Genomic DNA, 25223 nt, shown 5'->3' on the forward strand with positions numbered 1-25223 from the left:
TGTCTATTACTGTAATAGAAAAAAAGTTGAATCCAACTTATATGTAAAAAAATGTATTATGCATTTGAAATTTCGCCTATGTGATATTTTGTGTTTTACTCTGAGATAAAGAAGAACTAAATATCTATTTTACCTAAATGTCTATGGCAGATTATTAAGACACTTCCCTAACACAATTCTCAGTACTTATTTAGAGCAAAATGTTAATACAGTTCAGCCACATAAGACTGGCCCCTTAATACTTATGGCTTCCACCAACTCTAGATACCTTGATTTCCGTCCTGCTGCTCTGGTCCTCTGGAAGAGTTTGTCACTGAATGATGATTTATAATTTAAAGGCCTCCATCTATATTCACATTTCACATATATCAACCAAACCAAAAGATGGGAGAAAGGAGATGTTTTTGGAGAAGACAAGGAAGTCATTAGTAAAGGAAACAGAAAAGAAAAAAATGGCTAGGTTGCAAGGGTTAGGAGAACTATCCAAGTAGTTATAACAAAATAAAGGTTAGCACAATACCTCTTCAAACTGACATATTGATATAATCAGATTAAAAATATTACAAGGAACATGTCATAATGTGTTTTATAATTCTAAACCCAAGCAATAAACTTCTCAAAACCCAAATTTAATTTCTTTTATCATTAGTTTTACTTCAATTATTTAACCTTTAAAATTGATTTTTTTAATCTAGCAATGTCACAAAGGATTCATAACCACAACCTTCCACAATAAAGTTCTCAGGACATACCTAAAAGCAAATAAAATACTTATAAAAATGTAACACATATCAAAATAGTATAGAAGACGTTATCAGAATAAATATATAATGAGAATGAGTTAACTGAAGCTATTGTAAAGTCCACATATACAATAATCTTTCCTTTAGGATAATGACTAAATATTAAGAAGCTAGCTAAACGCTGACATGAAATTAGTATAAGACAAAACATAGAAATCATTTTCCTAATGCTAATATACATAAGTAGACCCTGATTAAAAATGTGAAGAAATGATCACATAATTTACAGAGCATCATGATAGTGTTTTTAACCTTTGATATAAAATAAAGCTCTTTCATTTTATTCTCAAGTAAATATTAAGAATATTTTTTTATCACAAGTTACAAATACGCACACAAAAATGGCCTGATAATAGCATTTTATTCTCAGATCCTTAATTTTCTTCCTAATTCTGGAAAACATTCTTTATATGAATTTAATTGTGGTGAATATTTACTTATCTCATATACATGAGGTCTTTCTTTGATTCCCAGTTACATAAAATAATTTTTAACATGAGATCTACTATGGACTCATGTTTAAGTGTGAAGTGCACAGTTAACTATAGGTAGATATTATAAGAAGACTACTTACAATCTATTCATCTCATGAAATTATTTTAAGATAATAATTTTTAATTCTTTTTCATTTGAGTTTCTTGATTGGGGAGTGTTGGTTTCTAAACTTTGTTTAAGCTGCATTCTCCTTAGGAATATGTGCTGGGTTCAAAAAAATCCTCTAATCTCAGCCACCAGGTAGTTAGAAAAGAGACACACCCCACTGCATTAGCTTTACAGAAACTTATTCTGAAATCATGAAAATAAGGTGCTGTATTAGAAGCAACCCATCTTCATAATCCGAAACCTTATGTGTTAGCTACATGATACTCTAGTCACTGACCAATTTCCTCACTGTTTTTAATTAATAATTTAGTCTTCTGGACTCTTTTGTTAATTTTCTAGGACAATATCATTCACCAAATAAAAACACAACCTTCCACAATCAATAAAAAATTTTAACCAACTGGTATAAGCTAAACAATTGGCAAAACAGCTATGACAAAATCAACACCGAACTCAACATGGGCATTGATCCAATCAAGCCAAGTTTGCAAGTATAAACATGGCTTCTTTAGCCTAGACCTAAAATTCTGTTTATTTTCAAATTATGATAAAAATAAAAGAACTGCTCAGTATGTAGTGGAGGTAGGAGTCTTGGGGAGTATTTCTGGTACTTGGGGTTAATCTTTTACTATGTAAATTATTTTAAATGGGAATAGCAATAAACATAAGAAAGATAAAACTATAATAACTATAGACCAAATACACAGATTGTACATCTGCTGTGTAGAACTTTTTAAAAGTGAATTTATTTCTCTTTACCTAGCAGATGCGAGTTACATTTATCATTATGGGAAAAGATTACCAATGTTTTAAAGACTACAATGCTTGTTATTTTTCTCACAGTGAAGAATTAAAAAAGTGGGTGCCTCAAAAAATGTAATGCCTTCAAAAATTAGACAAGTCAGTACTCAAGAATGCTTAATTTAAATAGTTCCTATATGATTATCTGATAATACATTAAAAAGATAATGAAGAAAATCAGATAAAGAAAAAAAGCTTTGTATATATTGAAGAATTAAAGTTTTTACAGAGAATATAGAAACTTCAGCTGAATTAATGACTTCCACTGATTTAAAATTTGACAATTTTCAAGAATTCAATTAAAAAATTGTATAAGTTTGTGTCTTCTGCTTTACTAAGTAGAAGATACAATTCTAGGCACCATTTTGTACTAGTTGCAAAGGTATCACCAAAGTAAACAATACAATAGATGACCCCTTACCTAAACTATGAAGAATAATTAAGAAAGAAGGATATATAAAAATGACTATAATAATGAGTAAAGATGAAAATATAGAAACAACTGTGTATGGCAAGGATGAATCTAAAACTAAAGTCTCAAATGGAAAATGGACACTACTGTAGAGTTTTAAAATATTACTATTCCATTCTCATAATGAAAAATAAATACAACTTTGCTAGAAAAAGGACACATGAACTGAACTAGAGTATTTTTTAAGTTCCAAGAGCTGGTGGTAGTATGCCTCATTAAGTCAAACCACAAAGGTGATCAACACATTGGCTACAAATAATCTTACTATAAAAGCATATATAAAAAGTATGTTAGAGCACATCAATTGCTTATCCAATAACCAAATGGCCAACCCTGAAAACATATATACAAGTTATACAGAATGAGCAGGTTGTATATATGTATTTAGGTATGTGTGTGTATGTATTATGTATGTATATACACACGCAACAAATAGATGGAATATATATATATATATATATATATATATATATCACACACATACACACATATACATAAAACAACAATTAAAGAAAAAAATCCATGAATTTGAAAGAGAATAAGTGCAAAGTTATGTGGCAGAGTTTAGAGGGAGAAAAGGGAAGGAGAAATTATGTAATCATATTATAATCACAAAGGTTAATTTTAAAGGACATATTAGAAATAAATTGTTAGGAATGATTAAACATTAAACCACATGGAAACATTTATATAAAGTAGTGATACAAGGGGGCTGGAGAGATGGCTCAGAGGTTAAGAGCACTGGCTGCTCTTCCGGAGGACCTGATTTCAATTCCTAGTACCCACATGGTGACTTTCAACCATCTGTAATGTACTCTGATTCCATCTTCTGCTGTGCATGAAAACAGTGTCCATATACATGAAATAAATAAATTTTTAAAAAGTGTGTGTTACCACTGCTTAGCAAAAGTATTTATTTAAAAAAAAGTGGTGATACAAGAAAAAAATGTAAACTAAGAATGAGAATTATAAATAAAGGGATGGTAAAGACTGGTAAGTGATACTTTTTAGTATGATATTTTTAAGAGAAAATGTAGTTGCTGTGCAAAAAGAATAGTAATAGATGGATATTTATACATCCATACTGTCCAGTATTTTCTCTAAAAGAAGATCATACACTTCTCACTTGATAAGTTTGCTTGTTTTGTCTTTCTGGTTTAACTATGTATTTATTTTGTGTATACATGTCTATATTTACACACTTGCATACTTCCACATTTATGTGAAACTCAGAAGACAACCATACGGGTTCCCAGGATCAAACTCAAGTTGTCAGATTTGTCTGCAAACACCTTTATGCACTTAGCCATCTCGTAAACACTGTCTGTGTTTGTTTATTTGTGGTACTGGAAATTCAACTTGGGACCCCATGCATGCTGGGCAGTAGTTCCACCACTGAGTTATATACCAGGTACTCAATTGCTAAGTCTTTTCAGGGTTGGATTTGCATTATGAGACATAGCTTTATACAGCTCAGGGTGACAATCAACTGGTCACCCTCAGGCTCATTAGATCTGCGATAAACCTGTGTACCACCATACCCAGATGCTAAGCATTTTTTAAGTTTGCATATGTATATATGTATATGTAACTGTATATTACATATATGTGGGTTCCTGTGAAGGTCAGAAAAGAGTGTCAGATACCCTAGAGGTGAAGTAAGAGGTGTTATCCAACTTGGGTGCTGGAAATAAAAAAAAATGTAGTCCTCTAAAAGATATAAAGTTCCCTTAACCCTGGAACCATCCATCAAACCATCTGACAGATTCTAATTTTTTTATAATATTTTTAAAACAAATGAAAATTTATTTACGTATGAAACTTCTCAAGATATGGTCACCATGTTAACCATGAACATGTATTTTGAATAAATAAAAAGAAATACTGAAAAGGGGCTTTGGGCCAAGTGGGTAATATGCTTGTTATGTAAGTATAATGACTTGTACTCCCATGTAAAAATCCAGGGATGTTTGCCATCCATCTGTAAATCTAGATCTTGTGAGAGTGGTGGACCCTGAAGACACAATGCTCAGGACCTCTAACCAATCACTGAGCTCTTGGTTTAGCAGGAAGCTGACCTCAAAAGATAATATGGACAGGAACTGAAGAAGACACTTTCAGTTTGAACCTCTGAACCCCATGTCTGCAAACACATATTCATATACTCCAAACACAAAAAATTTTAAATGGACTTAACTGATTCAATACTCATGTATACAGTGTCTTGTTGCTGGCAAAGATATGCATTTAAAGAAAGCCGAAGCAGAGGGGAAAAAAATTGTTCACCCAAGAAACAGAAAATTATGAACTTGGGATACTAAAATCCAAACACTGATTTATGGAAAAATTATACAACTCACCTCAATTCTGGGGAAACTGTACATCCAAAATAATTGAGAATCTGATACAAAAGATCTAATATATAAACTTTATGTGTATAGTAAAGAAAATCGTCAGAAAGAAAAGCTTATAATATTCCTGTGAGCTAAAATGAATACAGGAGGATAAATACTATGATTTAGCACAAAAGTTAAAATTTGAAGTACATTAACTAAGGCTGGGGTATACTTCCAGAGAAGAGATCTTTCCTAGTGTAGATCTAGCCCTGAGTTTGACCACCATCATCACAAAAATAAATAAATATACCGCCAATCTAAGCACATTGTTAGTTATGTATGCAATTTCATATTTCTCTAATGACTTCCTGCTGTGTTTTAGCCTCTTGAAAATGTATATTTAAAAGTCTCTGCTATTTACTTGAAACTTCATTACCCCACATTGATCATCTTTTACTGATTATAAAATCTTATTTAAATCTCATTACTGGAAAGAATACCTGTTCTTCTGTTCTTGCTTCAATAACTGAGCAGCTATCTTCCTCAAATCAGTTACTTCTTTCAAATCATCATCATCTTCTCCTGGAAGTAACTGTTCTTTGTCAAGTCTGAAACAAATACAGTTATTCCAAAAGTAAAGCCAACTGCACTTTGACAACATCCAGATATCAAACCTGCTAAAAAATATCATATGAAAGCAAAAAAAAAAAAAAAAACATGTCTTTATATTTATAACTAAAACGTAAAGTAAAGAATGTTTAGGAAAATACATCTGCATTCTCTATTCAATATAATGAAAGTTATTAAGTGATGTTAAAGTATAGACCATATAAATTTTTTTGAAATTTATAATGGTCACAATAAGTTAACAATACACACTGCTCAGTGTTGAGTACAAAAAGGACTGAAAAGCTGTACATGGCCTGTTCTTAGAAATAAAGAAAAAAAAATCAAAATTTTTCATTTTGCCACACTATCTCTAAAAGTTTACTCATTGGTACTTTAAAATCTCCATTCAACACAAAGAAAATAGGTGAAATAGGGGGGAATGTAATATTGGTTCAAATGAGATTTTTCAAAATTTCCAGAAATTACTAAAATATATTCAAATTACAATAAAATTTATTTCATTTGCATTCAGATTTTCAGCAACCACATAAAAATCCAGAGATGTCTATACCCTGATTGGCTAGAGTTGCTAACCAATGAGTTTTCATAGTCTAACACCCTCACCAGATCAAGGTTTGCAGATTTATTTATAATAATAAAAATATTCATATTTTCCAGAAATATTATGTTAACATTATAACTAGATTAAAAATAAAAAGTTCTTCAAATTCTGATTATTTTATGTTAAAATCACTTCATTTAATATTAGCAATAATCATAAATAACAATAATGACAACATCAATATTGCATTGTTATCACATCTTACAGTGACTGGTGAGTACTCAAAGTTAGGCAAATCTCTTCATTTAATGAGGGAAGAAATTAATAGAAAAATGAAATCTAAAGAGTGCAACAAAATGGTGCCACAGGTCTGGAATGTCAGCTAAATGAGAGTGTAAGACTGGAGGTTCATAAGTTCAAGGTAGTCAAGACTACAAATTGAGGTCAAGGTTATCCTTGACAATGTAGTGAAACTGTGAAAAACAGAAAGGAAAAAGAGACCTCTGGCCATAAACAAGGCCTTTTTATCACACTTTCTAAGGCTATGAGAACATTCTAAAAGATGAAGAGAAAAGTAAAAGCCAAAAGGTAGGCTAAAGGGCTGCAAAAATGCCACTCTCTAGACAATTATAACAATAGCAATAGTTATCTCACAAAAAATATACAGTCAGCTTCATCTGGGCTGACACAAGACAGAGCCTATCAATAATAGGTCAAGAAAGCAGGGAATTCATGGCACGCTAACCGTCACTTCTGAACTACTGGCTATTGATAGAATATGGGACAGACTGAACCACTGTGTTTAGTTACATATCACTGCTGAGTTACCAGGTTTCAGCCAAGAGTTGCAAACCTACAGCTGACACAGACAGCCATGGTTAATCTCAATGGGCCACAAAACAAAATGAATAGACATGAATAACCTGAAAGAAAGATCTGTGGAGAGTAGAAAAAAGGTGTAGTAGTGAGATGGGGATAAAAATGAATAGTACGTCTTGCGTACCTATGTGACATTATCTAACAACTCATTAATTTACAAAATAGTACTAAGGCTATAGTTCAGTGGTAGAGAACACTTGTCTAGCAAGCTGAAGGCTCTACAGTTAATCCTCAGTGTTACAAAAAAAAATGAAAAGACTACAAGAAAAAAACAACATACGTCCTCACTGGGGAGCAGAAACAACATTGCTTAGAAAATTACCAAATAAAGTTCAAGGTGTGCAGTTTACAGATTATGTGTTTAGCAAGCATGAGGTCTTGAGTTCAATCCCTAGCACTTAACAAAATTACCAACAAAGTCACTTGAAGGAAGCACAATGTGCATAGAAAACTAGGAGAACTAGGACAACACTCAGTTTAGACACAAGTAGGTATCAGCTAAGAACTTTTAAAACATAATATAAAGTCTTTAATAGGTAAATATACAGTCTCTGAATTCCACCTCCCTCATGTAGAAATATTGGGTCAATTTTGTCCATGCAGGACTTTAGCAAATATTAAATGAGATAGAAAATCACAGTGTTGATCTTCATACATGGTTATTGTACCTATAAAGCAACCTAAAGGGATGACCCCTAATACTTTGTACAACAGAATATAAAGAAAAGATGCAAATATTAGTAACTATAATAGATTATGGAAGCAAACACTTAAGATTTCCATAATCAGAAGACAAAATGGAAAGCATGTTAAATTAAGAAACAGAAACCCCAAGTTCCAGAAATTTAGAACTCTAGGTATCAGCTTCTTTATTGATAATATGATGCTACTGGCATTTATATGAAAGCATTTTTAAAGAAATAAAATGAAGAACTGGAGAGATGGCTCACCAGTTAAAGGCTAGGCTCATAACCAAAAATATAAGAACTCAAATGAAGATATATTTATATAGACACATTCCTTTTAGGAAGGAAACAAACAAACAAAAAAACAGTGGACATGGTTATTTTACTTTAGGAGGAAAAGCAAATGTCTATTATAATTACTAATTTAATTAAAAAAATTCAAAGTACTTCAAAGATAACTATCTAAACATGACATGCAAAAAAGTTCTTTAAAGTGCCCTTAAGTAGGAATATATAACAAATAATCCAAATGTTCATAATATTTTATTTTGAAAATCAGAATACTTACTTTTTTTCATTCCCCAGTTCTTCATTTTTCTGAGATTTTTCAGAGCATTTTTCTTTCCCCTGAAGAAAAGGAAAATTATCATTTTAAATTATAAGGTATACTTTTGTATGATAAGGGAGAAGAGGATATTAATAATGTTTATTGTTTTTTCAGTTTTGTTTACCTTAAGGAAAGAAACAAATGATCCAATATGTGTATCTCCTTGTTCAGGGACTGCTACATCTTCTGTGCTGGGATCAATAAAATCATACACCTCTTGGTCTAGGAACAGATTAATATTATAAAATATAATAGATGTTCTAATTATTTCAATGCTTAAGAGAAAAGGTTATTTTTCAAACTACGAGATATATCTTAACTTCTTTGGGTCTGTGGATTAGAGTATGATTATCCTCTACTATAGGTCTAATAACCACTTATAAGTGATTATATATTAAGGGTACCTAAATGTCACTCAGAAGGGGAAATAGAATAGACAGCAAAAATGGATGAAGAGAGGGAACTGAGCAGAAGATAAAATGGGGAGGGAAACAAATGTGGGGATCATATATGGGGAGAATGGGGGGTAGAAGGTGAGAGGGCTGGGAACAAGGAGGGAAACTGGGGAAGGACATCTCTTGGTGTAGCTGGAGGCCTGCTACAGGGTTGACTCCTGGGAGGTCATGCGTATGATTCTAGCTGAGACTCCTAACAGAGGGGGACATGATATGAGCACCTACTAGACAGGTAGGACTAGTGGGAGGAGGGAGATCAACAACCCACTGACAAAATCTGTGAACCAAAAATTAACCTGCCTACAAGAAGTATAGGGATAATGAGGAATAAAGATAGAGGAACAATCTAAACAATAATTGGCCCAACCTGAAACCCACCCCACAGTAAAAAGCCAGCCCCTGACACTAATAATGATACTCTGCTATGCTTTCAGATGGGATCCTAACTTGACTTTCGTATGGGAGACTCCAGCCATAAGCAGATAGAGACAGATGCTTGAACTTGCAGCCAAGCATAGGGTGGAACTCTGGTGATCCTGAAGAAATGTTGGGGGAAAGATATAAGGACCTGGAGGGGACAGGAACCTCACGAGAAGAGCAACAGAGACAACTAACCCAGTCACATGGGGCTTTCAGAGACTGAGGCATAAACTAAGGACCATGCATGATCTGGACCTAGGACCCCTGCACACATGTAGCAGATGGAGAGCTTGATCTTCATATGGGGCACCTAGAGAGTGGAGGGGGGGTTGTTTCTAACATGGACTCTATTGTCTGCTTTTGGATCGCTTCCCCCTAGCAAAGCTGCCTTGCCTAGACTCAGGGGATGAAGATAAGAGCAGTCCTGCTGTTACTTGATACACTGGAAAAACTAGATGGGAAAAGGAAGTGGGGAGCACTGAGAGGACTGGAGGGAGGGGCACCCTTAGGATTTAAAGTAAATAAACTAATATTTTAAAATATATATATTTAAAATACCGCAAATTTTCAAAGTCTATTTTAAACAGAAATCTCATTTTTAATATAGGTTGTGTACATGAAATAAAACTAGCACACACCACATAAACTACCTTTCTGAGAATCAGGCTTGCTTCCTATTATATGACTGTCATTTCTGGATGTTTGCTCTCTATTGGATTCTGAGACTTGAGAATGAAGGCTGATTGTGTCATCATCTGATGGCTGAAAGGAACAAGGACACAGTATAAATAAGGCATTCGAAACACATGATGACGTGTTATTTTCTGATTAAATAGGAATTACAAAACATCTGCTTCACATCTCCAGATTTCCAACCAAAACTCCATGTTAAGATGAATGTTCTGCTTTTAAAAAATCAGTAGGTACTCCTTCTTTTGAAGTCATAAAATAAAACAAAAATTATATCTGCATGCAAAAGTAAAAGCTGATGATTTCAAGTGCCTCTTTTTCAAAGCTCTAATACTGAAACAACACAGGCCAGCAAGAGAAGAGACTCACTTCTGTTGTAGACAACCGCTTCTCTCCATTATCACTTCCAATTCCAGAGTCAGGTCCATGATTTTTATTTGGATAAAAATCTTCCATACTGCAGAAAGAAGGATCCTTAAAGCAGTTAAAATTTTGTTCTTAAATACACAATATATACTTGAGCAAATCTATCCCTAGAGAATGCAAAATACAGTTTTTGTCTTAAATACTTAAATGAGAAAGTACCAAAAAAAATTTCTATAAAGTATTTTATTCATGTCATTTAAACAATATTTTCCCTTTATGGTTTCTGTAATGTAGTAGGTGATAAGAATAATTCTCTTGAGAGGTTGAAAAAAATGAAAGAAAAATAGGTTGTCTTGCCAGAAAACCTTGATAATGATATTTACATCAGTGGATTTCGCATTTTTAAAACTTTACACAATTTCTTCCTTGTTGGCTATTAGAACATGTGTTGGTTGCATAAATAAAGTGTATAATATCAAATGTGTACAAGTTCCTCCATTTCTAAGCTCTATGAAATGTCAAAACATAATAGATGAGCAAGAGAAATGACTTACACTATAGCCAATCACTACTCTCTATTATCACTTCTAAATCCAGAGTCAAGACTAACAAATACCATCTGGCTCCAAGATGACTGTGACCACCATGTACTTTATCTGAGGGGCACAAGGTCCAAAACTCCGAAACTGATGAGTAGAGGGGTGGCTGAAGTCAGAATATCGATATTGAGGTTTCCTGGGTTAGACGGGACTACCCAAGAGCTTGAACAGTTCAGATTGAGGCACAGTCCCTGCTGAGCTGCTGCTGCACCCACTGCTGCAGCCACTGCCACATCCCCAAGTATGAGCCTCACTGCTAAGTGACTCAGCAGAGGCAGTGGCAGTAGGAGCCTCCCAGCTCAGTGACTGAGACAGTGGAGGTAGCCCCAAGTACCTGAGTCCCTGCTTGGTTGATGCAGTGGTCTGCGACTGCCCCAGGCACAAGTCTCCCTGCATGGAGGGCAAACAGCTGACACCACTGACAGATCTCCAACACTTTCATTTGCCCTTGTTGGCCCAAATCTGAGAGCAGAGAACCAGGGGGAATCCCTGTGCTTTCCACATATGCCTGCAAGTGAGTGAGTGCACCTTCACAGGAATACTTGCAGAAGCCTAAATCAGAGTACCTCTAAGCTAGCAGCCAGATATCAGATCCCTCTCACCCACACCCTCACTGTGGGCAAAAAAGGAATCCCTGGGACTGTGTTCTCAACACTGAAGCCTCTGTTGTGTGGGTCACTCAGCAGAGTCCAGGCAAACAAACCCTGGAGCCAAGATGGTGCAACCTAAACTGATCTGAGTGCTTGGTGGAAAGTAAGACAGGCCTGTGAACAACTAACGCATTAGGAGCACCTGGATATGTGCAATATGGCCACTAAATGTGCTAGCACCCCCACTTTCACTTATACTCCACCCTTCAAGGAATCTACATGCACATGCACACTTTCCTGCAAGACACACCTCCCCATACACTCCCATGCTTGCACACATGCATGTTCAACCTTCCTTCTTTTGCTAAAGTTGAAACACTAACATCCACTCTCAAACCAGTGGACCTCTCTCATCTCCCTGAAGAATACTCCAGACACCAGATACAGAAAGACACAATCATGCAGTACTGGTTTCAGGAACAAACAGAGAAAGTTAAGGTTAAGCAGATAGCTAGAGGCAAGCGTAAGAACACATGCAACAAAAATCAGGACATCATGGCTTCAACAGCAGCAACCCCAAAAATCAACAGATATTTTAATTCACAGAAAAAAAAAAAACAGGAAAATGAGCTCAATCTAGGCTTATCTAGTAATTAGAGGCATATAGAGAGGAAACAAGCAAAGCTCTCAAAGAAATATAGGCAAATACAGCCAAAGACAGACACATGTAGAGGCATATATATACAGGCACATATACAGGCATATAGTGAGGAAACAGACAGAAAAATGAAGGCAATCATGGACATACAAAAATACAAATACAAACAGATGAAGTATGAAAACAGAATTAGAATCAATAAAGAAAACACATACAGAGAAACTCCAGGGGATGGAAAACCTAGCGAAGAGATCAGAAACCACAGAGGTAAGCTTCACGAACAGAATTCAAGATATAGAGGAAAGAAACTTGGGCACTGAAGACATAATTGAAGAAATCAATACATCTCTCAAAAACAAACAAACAAACAAACAAAAAACCTTAAAATCAGAAAAGGTCCTGACACAGAACATCTAAGAAATAAAGGATACCAAGAAAATGTAAAACCTGAGAATAATAAGAACAGATGAAAAAGAAGATTCTAGGCTACAAGGCCCAGAAAATATTTTCAAGAAAATCATAGAAGAAAATTTTCACAACTTAAAGAAAGAGATGTCTGTAAATATACAAGAGGCCTACAGAACACCAAATAGACTATACAAAAAAAAAAAAATTCCTCATTTCACATGATACTCAAAACACTAAAACTACAGAACGAGGAAGACTATTAAAAGCAGTAAGGGAAAAAGACCAAGTAACATACAAAGGTAGACCTATTGGAATCACACCAGATTTCTTAACAAAGACTATGAAATCCAGAAGGGCCTGGATGAATATTATACAGAAACTAAGCAACAACAGATGTCAGTTCAGACCACTGTACCCAGCAAAGTGTCAATCAAACTAGACAAAACATTATTCCATGACCAAACTAAACTTAAACATATCTACAAAACAATAGAACCCTAAAAAAGATTCTAGAAGGAAACCTGCAATCTAATGAAATCAAGTACAACCAACAAAACACAGTATATAAATAACGTCACAAAAAAAATTGAAAGAAAACGAGCACAGAAAAACACTATCACCAACAATTTCACAATAAAAGGAACTAACATTCATTGGTCACAATTATCTGTCAACATAATGGACTCAATTCTCTAATAAATAGACACAGACTAAAAGATTATGTGAGGAAACAGGATCCAACATTCTGCAGCATCCAAGAAACACACCCCTGCAACAAAGATAAACACTACCTCAGAGTAAAAAGATAGAAAAAGGCTTTTCAAGCAAATGAACCTAGAAAACAAGCTGGAGTAGCCATCCTAATATCTAATACAATAGACTTACAACCAATATTAATCAAAAAAGATGAGGGGGGCACTTCATTCTCATCAAAGGAAAAATGCACCAGGAGGACATCAAAATCCTGAACATTTATACCCCAAATAGAAGAGCACCTGCATTTCTAAATGAAACATTATTAAAGAATAAATCACTCAACAATCCAAACACGTCACTCGTGGGAGACTTCAACACTCCACCCTCACCAAGGGACAGATCATTTAGGCAGAAACTAAATAGGGAAACAATGACACTTACAGAGGTCCTAATGCAAAAGGACCTAATAGATTACTACAAAAATTTTTACCCCAACTCAAAAGAGTATACCTTCTTCTCAGTACCTCACAAAACCTTTTCCGAAATTGACCATATACTAGGGAACAAGGAATGCCTCAACAGATACAAAAAGACTGAAATAATCTCTTGTATCCTGTCACATCGGCATAGCCTAAAACAAGACCTCAACGAAAACAGAAATAACAAAAAGCCTACATACACATGGATACAAAAGAACTCTGTACTCAATGACAGCGAGGTTAGGGAAGAAAGAAAACAAGGAAATAGAAATTCATAATATTCAATGAAAATGAAGGCACAACATACCCAAACTTATGGGAAACAATGAAAGCAGTGCTAAGAACAAAGTCAAAGCACTAAGTGCCTTTACAAAGATGGTTAAGACTTCTAAAAACAAATCGTATACCTAAAACCCCCAGGAATAAAAAGAAGCAGACACACAAAAGAGGAGTAGAGGATTGGAAATAAACTTAGAGAAGAAATCAATGAATTAGAAACAAAGAAAACAATTCAAGAAATCAATGAGACCAAAAGATGGTTCTTTGAAAAATTAACAAGATAGACAATCCCTTAGCAAAATTATTTAAAAGGCAGAGAGAAATTGTCCAAAGTGAAAAAAACAGAAACGAAAAGGAGGAAATAACAGACACTAAGGAAAACCAACCAATCAATACATCTTACTACAAAAGCCTATATGCCACAAAACTTGAAAATCTAAAAGAAATGGAACATTTTCTTGATAGATGCCATTTGCCAAAAATAAATCAAGACCACGTAAGTAGATTAAATAGTCTTATATCCCACAAGGAAATAAAAGCAAGAATCAAAATTTTCCCCTCTAAGAAAGGCACAATGCCAGATGGTTTAGGCTCAGAATTCTACAAGACCTTGAAAGAAGAGCAAACTCCAATATTCTATAAACTATTCCACAAAATAGAAATAGAAGGAATATTACCAATCTCATTTTATGAAGCCACAGTCACCTGGATGCCTAAACTACACAAAGACCCAACAAAGAAAGAAAATTTTAGACCTATCTTTCTTATGAACATTGACACAAAAATACGCAATAAAATACTCCCAAACTCAATCCAAGAACACATAAAAAATATCATCTACCATGACCAAGCAGGACTCATCTCAAGTCACAGGCATGGTTCAATATAGGGAAATCCATCAATGTAATCCACCACATAAAAAAAATTAAAGGAATTCTCAATAAAGGAATATAGAATCGCAGAAAAACACTTAAAGAAATGTGCAACCTCATTAGCCATCAGGGAAATGCAAATGAAAACAACCCTAAGATTTCACCTTACACCCATCAAAAAAGCTAAGATCAAATACTCAAGAGACAACACATGCTGGAGAAGTTGTAGAGAAAGGGGAACCCTCCTCTACTGCTGGTGGGAATGTAGACTTGTACAACCACTCTGGAAAACAATCTGGTGCATTCTCAAAAAACTAGAAATAGCGCTTCCTCAAGATCCAGCTATACCACTCCTAGGCATATACCTAAAAGAGTCTCAAGTACACAATAAGAACATTTGCTCAACCATGTTTTTAGCACCCTTATTTGTAATAGCCAGAAGCTGGAAACAGCCCAGATGCCCATCAGTGGAGGAATGGATGCAGAAATTGTGGTACATCTACACAATGGAATATTACTCAGCAATGAAAAACTAGGAAATCATGAAATTTGCAGGTAAATTGTGAGATCTGGAAAAGATCATCCTGAGTTAGCTATCCCAGAAGCAGAAAGACACACACAGTATATACTCACTCATATAGACATATAATATAGGATAAACCTACTAAAATCTGTACACCAAAAGAAACTAATCAAGAGGGAGGACTCTTGCTAAAATGCTCAATTCCTATCCAGAAAGGCAAAAAGGATAGACATCAGAAGGAGAAAAGAGGGAACAAGTCAAGAGCCTGACACACAGGACCTCTGAAAGGCTCTGCCCTACAGACTATCAAAGCATATGCTGAGTATTATGGGCAACCTTTGGGCAAAGTGCAGGGAATCGTAGAAAAGAAGTGGGAAACATTAAGATCTGGAGAGGACAGGAACTCCACAAGGAGAGCAACAGAACCAAAACATCTGAGAACAGGGGTCTTTCCTGAGACTGATACTCCAACCAAGGACTATGCATGGAAATAACCTAAGATCCTTGCACAGATGTAGCCCATGGCAGTTCAGTATCCAAGTGGGTTCCATTGTAATAGAAACAGGGACTGTCTCTGACATGAAATGATTGGCCTACTCTTTAATTACCTCCCCCTGAGGGGGAAGCAGCATTACCAGGCCACAGAAAAAGACAGTACAGCCACTCCTGATGAGACCTAATTGACTAGGATTAGAAGGAAGGAAAAGAAGACCTCCCCTATCAGTGGACTTGGCGAGGAGCATGCATGCAGAGGGTAGAGGAAGGGAGGGATTGGGATGGGAGGAGGGAGGGAATCACAGGGGGGATACAAAGTGAATAAAGTGTAATTAATAAAGAATTACAAAAATTAAAGAAAAAAAACACATGATCATCTCCATAGATGCTGAAAGAACATTTGACAAAATCCAGCACATTTGCATGTTTGAAGACTGGGAGAGATCATCAATAAAAAATCATCATATCTAAATATAGTAAGGCAATATAGAGCAAGCCTATAGCCAACATTAAACTAAATGGAAAGAAACCTAAATCAATCTGACTGAAATCAGGGACAAGATAAGGCTGCCCACTCTCTCCTTATTTCCTCAACATTTAGAGCAATAAGCCAACTAAAGGAGATCAATGAGATACAAATCAGAAAGGAAGAGGTCAAAGTATCACTATTCACAGATGACATGATAGTATACATGAATTAACCGAAAGAGTCTACCAGAGAACTCCTTCAGCTGCTAAATGCCTTCAACAAAGTGGCTCAAAAAAAGAAAAAAATAGTAGCTTTCCTGTATACAAAAGAAAAAAGGTCTGAGAAAGAAATTAGGGAAACAACACCCTTCACAATAGCAAAAAAGACATAAAGTACCTTGGTGTGACCCTAACCAAGCAAGTCAAAGCCTTATATGAAAAAAAAATTCAAGTCTCTGAAGAAAGAATTAGAAGAAGATATCAGAAGATGGAAAGATCTCCCATGCTCATGGCTTGTCAGGATTAACATAGTAAAAATGGCAATCTTACCAAAAGCAATCTACAGATTCAATGCAATTCCCACCAAATTACCAATACAATTCTTTACAGACCTGGAAAGAAAAATTCTCAACTTCGTATGGAATAACAAGAAACCCAGAATTGCTAAAACAATCCTCTACAATAAAAGATCTTCTGGAGGTATCTCTATCCCTGGTGTCAAGCTTTACTATAGAGTAACAGTAATAAATATTGCATGGTACTGGCATAGAAACAGAATGGTGGATCAATGGAACCAAATAGAAACCTGAGAAATAAACCCACACACTTATGGACACCTGATTTTTGACAAAGATGCTAAAACCATACAATGGAAAAAAGATAGCATCTTCCACAAATGGTGCTGGTCTAACTAGATATCTACATGTCAAAAATGCAAATAGATCCATACTTATAACCCACACAAAACTAAAGTCCAAGTGGATCAAAGACCTTAACATAAAACCAGACACATTAAATCGCTTAGAAAAAAAAAGTAGCCAAGAGCTTTGAACTCATTGGTACAGGAGACAACTTCCTGTATAGAACACCAACAGCACAGACTCTAAGAGCAATAATCAATAACTGGGACCTCATGAAACTGAAAATCTTCTGTAAAGGAAAGGATACTGTCATCAAAACAAAATGAATGCCTACAAATTGGGAAAGAATATTCACCAAACCTATATCCGAAAGAGGGCTAATATCCAGTATATATAAAGAACCAAAGAAGGTGAAAAGCAGCAAATCAAGTAATCCAATAAAAAAATAAGGAACAGAGCTAAACAGAGAATTCTCAATAAAAGAATATCAAATAGGAGAAAAACACTTAAAGAAATGCTCAACGTCATTAGCCATCAGGGAAACGCAAATCAAAATGACCCTGAGATTTCACCTGACACCCATCAGAATGGCCAAGATCAAAAACTCAAGTGACAACAAATGCTGGAGAGGTTGTGGAGAAAGGGGAACCCTCCTCTACTGCTGGTAAGAATGTGAACTTATACAACCACTCTGGAAATCAATCTGGCACTTTCTCAAACAACTAAGAATAGCGCTTCCCCAAGATCCAGCCCTACTAGTGCTAGGCATATATCCAAAAGAGATTCAAGTACATGATAAGGACATTTGCTCAACCATGTTTGTAGCAGGTTTATTTGTAATACCCAGGAGCTGGAAACAACCCAGATTACCCTCTACTGAAGAATGCATACAGAAATTGTGGTACATCTACACAATGGAATATTACTCAACAATAAAAAACAATGAAATTTGCAGGTAAAAGGTGGGAACTGGAAAAGATCATCCTGAGTGCTCTACCCCAAAAACAGAAAGACACACACAGTATCTACTCACTCATATAGATATATAATATAGGATAAACCTACTAAAATCTGTACACCTAAAGAAACTAATCAAGAGTGAAGACTCTGGCTATAATGCTCAGTCACCACCCCGAAAGGCAAAGAGGATGGACATCAGAAGAAGAAGAAAACAGAAAACAAGTTAGGAGCCTGCCACAGAAGGCCTCCGTAAGGCTCTGCCCTGCAGACTATCAAATTAGATGCTGAGACTTAGGGCCAACTGTTGGGCAGAGTGCATGGAATCTTATGAAAGAAGTGAGAAATAGTAAGGTCTGGAGAGGACAGGAACTCCAGAAGGAGAGCAATAGAACCAAAAAAAATCTAAGCACAGAGGTCTTTCCTGAGACTCATACTCCAACCAAGTACCACACATGGAGTAATCAGGAACCCCTGCACAGATTCAGCCCATGACAGTTCAGTGGGTTCCATGGTAATAGGAACAGGGACTGCCTCTGACATGAACTGATTGGTGTGCTCTGTGATCACCTCCCCTGGTAAGATTGGAAGCAATCTTACCAGGCCACAGAGGAAGACAATGCAGCTACTCTTGATGAGATCTGATAAACTAGGATCAGAAGGAAGGAAAAGAATACCTCTCCTATCAGTGGACTTAGGGAGTGACATGCGTGGAGAAGGGGGAGAGAAGGTGTAATTGGGGGGGAAGGGAGGGGTTTATGGGGAGATACAAAATGAATAAAGTATAATTAATAAACATTTAAAAAAGACAAAAGGAGTGAGAAAGAAATTAGGGAAACAATATGCTTCATAATAGACACTGATAACATAAATTACCTTGCTCTGATTCTAACCAAGCAAGTGAAAAACCTGTTTGAAAAGAAACATCAAGTCTCTGAATAAAGAAATTGAAGAAGGTATCAGAAGAAAGAAAGATCTCCCAATGCCCAAGAATCGGTAGGGTTTCCATAGTAAAAATGGTCATCCTGAAAGTGGAGGAGTCCTCTCCAATCAGTGGACTTGGAAAGGGGCAGGGAGGAGATGAGGGAGGTAGGGTGGGATGGGGAGGGAATGAGGGAGCAGGATACAACTGGGATACAGAGAAAATAAAATGTAACTAATAATAAAAATAAATAAATAATTAAAAATGAAAAAATGGTCATCCTGTTAAAATAAATCTACAGATTCAATGCAATTCCATCAAAATACCAACACAATTCTTTACAGAACTTGAAAGAAAAATTCTCAACTTTATATAGAAAAACAAAACAGAAATGCTAAAACATTCCTGTACAATAATAGATCTTCTGGAGGTATCTCCAGCCCTAATCTCAAACTGTATTATAGAGCAACAGCAATAAGAACTGCAAGGTACTGGCATAGGAACAAAATGGTGAATAAATGGAATCAGATAGAAGACACAGAAATAAACCCACACTCATTAGCACAGGAGACAACTTCCTGAACGGAATATCAACAAAGCAAGCTCTAAGATAAACAATCCGTAAGTGGGATCTCATGAAACTGAAAAGTTTCTGGAAAGCAAAGGACACTATCATCACAACAAAACGACAACCTACAGATTAGTAAAGGATCTTTACCAACCCTATATCTGACAGAAGGCTAATATCCAGAATATATAAAGAACTTAAGAAGTTAAACAACAACAAATCAAGTAATCCCGTTTAAAAAAATGGGGTAGAGAGCTAAACAGAATTCTCAATAAAGGAATATCAAATGGCAGAGACACACTTAAAGAAATGCTCCTTAGTCATCATGGAAATGCAAATCAAAACAACCCTGAAATTTTACCTTCCACCCATCAGAATGGCTAAGATGAAAAACTCAAGAGACAAAACACATGCTGGAGAAGATGTGGAGAAAGGGGACCCCTCCGCATTGCTGGTGGGGATGTAAACTTGTACAACCACTTTGGAAATCAATCTGGTGCTTTCTCAGACAATTAGAAATAGTCCTTCCTCAAGATCCATCTATACCATTCCTAGATATACATCAAAAATATGTTCAAGTACACAACAAGGGCATTTGTTCAACCATGTTCATAGCAGCTTTATTCAGAATAGCCAGAACCTAAATGGAAGAACGGATACAGAAATTGTGGTATATTTACACAATGGAATTCTACTATGCAATTGAAAATAGGAAATCATGAAATGTACAGGCAAATTGTGAAAACTAGAAAAGATCATCCTGTGTGAGATATCCTAGAAGCAGAAAGACACACTTGGTATATACTCATTTATAAACGAGTATTAGAGATATAATATATGACATACATACTGAAATCTCAACACCTAAGGAAGCTGAGCAAGGAGGACCCTGGGTAAGACGATCAATCCTCACTCAGAAAGGCAAAGGGGATGAACATTAGAAGAGGGAGAAAACAGGGAAAATGACAGGAGCCTACCACAGAGGGTCTCTGAAAGACTCTACCCAGCAAGGTATCAAAGCAAATGCTGACACTCATTCCCAAACTTTGAGTAGAGTGCAGGGAATATTATGAAAGAAGGTGGAGACAGAAACACCAGGAGGGTACAGCAGCTCCACAAGGAGAGCAAGAGAACCAAAAAAATCTGGGCACAGGGCTCTTTTCTGAGACTGATACTCCAACCAAGGACCATGCATGGAGATAACCTAGAACTCCTGAATAGATATAGCTCATGGCAGGTCAGTCTCCAAGTAGATTCCTAGTAATGGGAACAGGGACTGTCTCTGACATGATCTCAGTGACTGTCTCTTGGATCACCTTCCCGTGATGGGGGATCAACCTAACCAGGTCACAGAGGAATACAATGCATCCAATCCAGATGAGACCTGATAGGCTAGGGAATGAGGCAAGGGGTGGAGGACCTCCTTTATCAATGGACTTGGGGAGGGGTATGGGAGGAGATGAAGGACAGAGGGTGGGACTGAGACGGGAGAAGAGAAGGAGGTACAGCTGGAATATAAAGTGTATAAAATGTAATTTATAAATATATAAATAAATTTTTAAAAAATGTATACTCATATACTCATCTATCTTCTATTTATCTAATAATCATCTGCTTATCTATTCATCTATCTATCTATCTATCTATCTATCTATCTATCTAATCTCTCTGTCTAGCTATCCTTTCATTTATCAATCCATTATCTAGCTCCTATGTGCCTTTAGCTAAGACCTATTAGTAATCAATACACTCAGTAATGAAAAGTAAATTTTCACTAAAAACTGGATGAGATCGTTTGCTTCTAATTTTTAATATAAATTTAAATTTAAGTGTCTCCATATATGTGGTATTTGATAATGAGCATAGTCTTTATTAGAATACATATCTTGCTGCATATAAATGTAAATATATATTTTTCTAGGAGAAACTTGTTATGGGATAAGATTGATGAAGCAAAGAAGAGCTATTCTCTTCACCAGCTTAATGTAGTCATTGGTTACTTCTGGGTGGCATACCTATGATACATCACCAGAAGCATGTTTTCATAAGATATCTTAAAGTACTTCAAGGCTTAAAGTTGTTTTCAATGTACATAAAGAGGGAATTTAAGTAATTCCATCATCATGTCCTCTGTTTTCCCATATATTAAATAAACAAAGCTATAAAATCTTGAAAGAAAGAAAGAAAGAAAAAGAAAGAAGAAGAAATAAAGAAAGAAAGAAACCCACACACCTATGGATACTTAATTTTTGACAAAAAAGCCAAAACTGTACAAAGGGAAAAAGACAGCATCTTCAACAAATGGTGCTGGTCTAATTGGATGTTTACATGTAGAAAAATGCAAATAGATCCATGCTTATCACCATGTACAAAACTAAATTACAATTAGATCAAAGACCTCAATACAAAACCAGACACACTAAATCTGTTAGAAGAAACACTGGGGAAGAGCCTTGACCTCATCAGTATAGGAGACAACTTCCTGAACAGAAATCCAACAGCACAGGCTCTAAGAGCAACAATCCATAAATGGGACCTCATAAACCTAAAAAGCATCTGTAAAGTAAAGGACACTATCATCAAAACAAAATGACAGCCTGCAGACTGGGAAAAGATCGTCACCAACCCTCTATCTGATAGAGGACTAATATCCAGAATATATAAAGAACTACAGAAGTTAAAAATCAACAAATCAAGTATAATAAAATTAAAAAAATGGTGTTCAGAGCTAAACAGAGAATTCTTTGTAGAGGAAGCTGGAATGGCAGAGAAGCACTTAAAGAAATGCTCAACATCCTTAGTCATCAGGGAAATACAAATCAAACAACCCTGAGATTTCACCTTGCACCCATCAGAATGTCTAATATCAAAAACTCAAGTGATAACACATGCTGTAGAGGATGTGGAGAAAGGAGAACCCTTCATCGCTAGTGGGAATGTAAACTTGTACAACCACTTTGGAAATCAATCTGGTGATTCTCAGAAAATTGGGAATAGTGCTTCCTCAAGATCCAGCTATACCATACTAGGCATATATATAAATTATGGTCAACTATACAGCAAAGACATTTGTCAAACATGTTCATAGCAGCTTTATTTGTAATAGCCAGAATATGACAACAACCCAAATGCCACTCAAATTGTGGTATATTTACACAATGGAATACTACAAAGCTATTAGAAACAAGCAAATCATGAAATTTGCAGACAAATGTTGGGAACTAGAAAAAAATCATCCTGAGTGAGGTATCCCAGAAGAAGAAAGACATACATGGCATATACTTACTTATAAAAGGATATTAGTATATAAAATAGGATAAACATACTAAAATCTATACCCCTAAAGAAACTAAACAAGAAGGAGGGAAGTTACTCAATCCTCACTCATAAAGTAAATGGGATAGACATAGTATGGCAGCCAGAGTGGAGTTGTATTAGCCAAAATGGAGTGCATATTTGATGCTGAGCTTGAGCAATGGCCTCTGGTAAATAAAATTTTGCCTTCTGACTTTCGCAGTCAGCCAGCCTCTGAAAGACTGACCTTGGCAAGCTTTGCATGAGGGAGCTCTGTTCTTGGGAACAAGATAGACAAGCTCCATGCTGTTCCTCAGAACAAAATTAAGTAGGCTCTGCACTAGCCTGGGAACCAGATAACTGGTCCCGTGCAAACTTGAGCGACCCTGGGAGTCAGATAGCTGGTGCCATGCAACCTTGAGTGAATCCTCAGGGAAGCTGCCAGCTGATGCATATGGATGTTACAATAAAGAAAGTTCCTTGTTTTCTCCTGCTTTTATATAGTTGGCTCTCCCTTCAATAAATTGGCACCTTGATCAATGACTTGGTGTCCTTCTTCGTGTCCCCTTGTTCGCTTTATCTCCCAGCCCTCTCTCAGGTGGTATCCAAATGTGGCTGTGGGCAGCCACAACATAGGAAGAGAAGACGGAGAACAGGACAGGAACCTACCATAGTGGGCCTCTGATAGACTCTACTTAGCAGAGTATCAAAGCAGATGCTGAGATTCATAGCCAAACTTTAGGCAGAGTACAGAGAAACTTATGAATGCAATGGGAGATGGAAAGACCTAGAGGGAAAAGGAGCTCCATAATGAGACCAACAGAACCAAAAATTATAGACACAGGGATCTTTGCTGAGACTGATACTCCAACACAGAACCATGCATGGAGATAACCTAGACCTCTTGCTCAGATGTAGTCCATTGCAGCTCAGTCTCACTGTAAAAAAAGCAGGGTCTATGTCTGGCATGAACTCAATGGCTGGCTCTTTGACAACTTCCCCCTGTTGGAAGTTCAGCTGTACCATGTTACAGAGGAAAACAATGCAGCCAGTCCTGATCAGACGTGATAGGCTAGGAACATGGATGGGGAAGAGGACCTCCCCAATTAGTGGACTGAGGGAAGGGTATGGGAGGAGAAGAGGGAGGGAGGGTGGAATTAATAAGGGTACAAGGGAGGGAACTACAGCTGAGGTACAGAGTGAATAAATTGTAATAATCAAAAAATAAATTAAAAAAACAGACTAACAAACACTAGTCCATTTAATATTTATGAAAAGGGAACATAAAAATGCACACTGTCCCCAAACTGCTGAATATAGAGCTGTTTACGTGTGAGAGTAGAGCTGGTCTTATAGATTTTTGACTTGCAAATTATGTCAAACAGGTAGCCAAGTATTTATTGCACACTGTTCACTGACTATCTAGTATGTAACAGGTACTAAGGTGTTTTCAATTCATCCCCAGATTTTCAACAAAAATTACATGTTGTGATGAATGTTTTGCTTTAAAAAATCAGTAGGTACACCTTCTGAAATCATACATATAGCAAAAATATCAGAATGTTAAGTGTGAAAGCCAACACATACACACACATACACATACACGTACACACATATTGTGGGGAGGGAGAGAAAAAAATGAGAAACTGTAACAAAATGGTGTGTTTTCATATTTTGTAGGCAGGCAAAATGCGACAATTCTCCTATCCAATTTGCAATATTATTATAAATATGGTCCTCAGATGGTATCTAGTCTGACAGTTAAGTCTCTGGTTTTATCACTATCCTCAGTTAGTCTCTGGTTTTATCACTATCCTCAATGGCCTTCCTGACCTGAGGGTTTTATTCTTTCTTCCTTTTTTGTGAGACAGGATGTTACCTTACCCCTAGATGCCTGGAACTTGCCATGATGTCACCCAAAACTAAAATAACCCAGATGCCCCTCAACTGAAGAATGGATGCAGAAATCGTAGTACATCTACACAATGGAGTATTACTCTGCAATGAAAAATAAGGAAATCATGAAATTTGCAGGTAAATGGTGGGACTTCGAAAGGTTCATCCTGAGTGAGCTGTCCCAGAAGCAGAAAGACACACACGGTATATACTCACTCATATAGACATATGACATAGGATAAACCTACTAAAACCCTGAACATCTAAAGAAACTAATCAAGAGAGCAGACTCTGACTAAAACGCTGAATCCCCATCCCGAAAGGCAAAGAGGATAGACATCAGAAGAAGAAGAAAACAGGAAACAACCTA

At 36.1% G+C, this 25223-nt stretch overlaps 1 protein-coding gene across 7 annotated transcripts in view; it reads right to left on the reverse strand.

Annotated features, from left to right (window-relative positions):
* Lrch2 (leucine rich repeats and calponin homology domain containing 2) overlaps positions 1 to 25223 on the reverse strand; it is a 164929-nt gene that overhangs the window by 39590 nt on the left and 100116 nt on the right. For 4 of the 7 annotated variants that reach the window (XM_060375695.1, XM_060375696.1, XM_060375692.1 and 1 more), the window contains exons 7-11: positions 10293 to 10380; positions 9884 to 9995; positions 8483 to 8580; positions 8320 to 8378; positions 5516 to 5623 (exon numbers count right to left, since the gene is read on the reverse strand). In XM_060375695.1, the coding sequence (XP_060231678.1) occupies positions 5516 to 5623; positions 8320 to 8378; positions 8483 to 8580; positions 9884 to 9995; positions 10293 to 10380 (465 nt within the window). Of the gene's footprint in view, positions 1 to 268; positions 347 to 5515; positions 5624 to 8319; positions 8379 to 8482; positions 8581 to 9883; positions 9996 to 10292; positions 10381 to 25223 lie in introns of all 7 variants that reach the window. The other 3 variants (XM_060375693.1, XM_060375690.1, XM_060375691.1) reach the window with 1 other exon arrangement.

Source organism: Meriones unguiculatus, chromosome X (assembly GCF_030254825.1).
Source record: "Meriones unguiculatus strain TT.TT164.6M chromosome X, Bangor_MerUng_6.1, whole genome shotgun sequence".
In the NCBI taxonomy this organism is placed as follows: Eukaryota; Metazoa; Chordata; class Mammalia; order Rodentia; family Muridae; genus Meriones; species Meriones unguiculatus.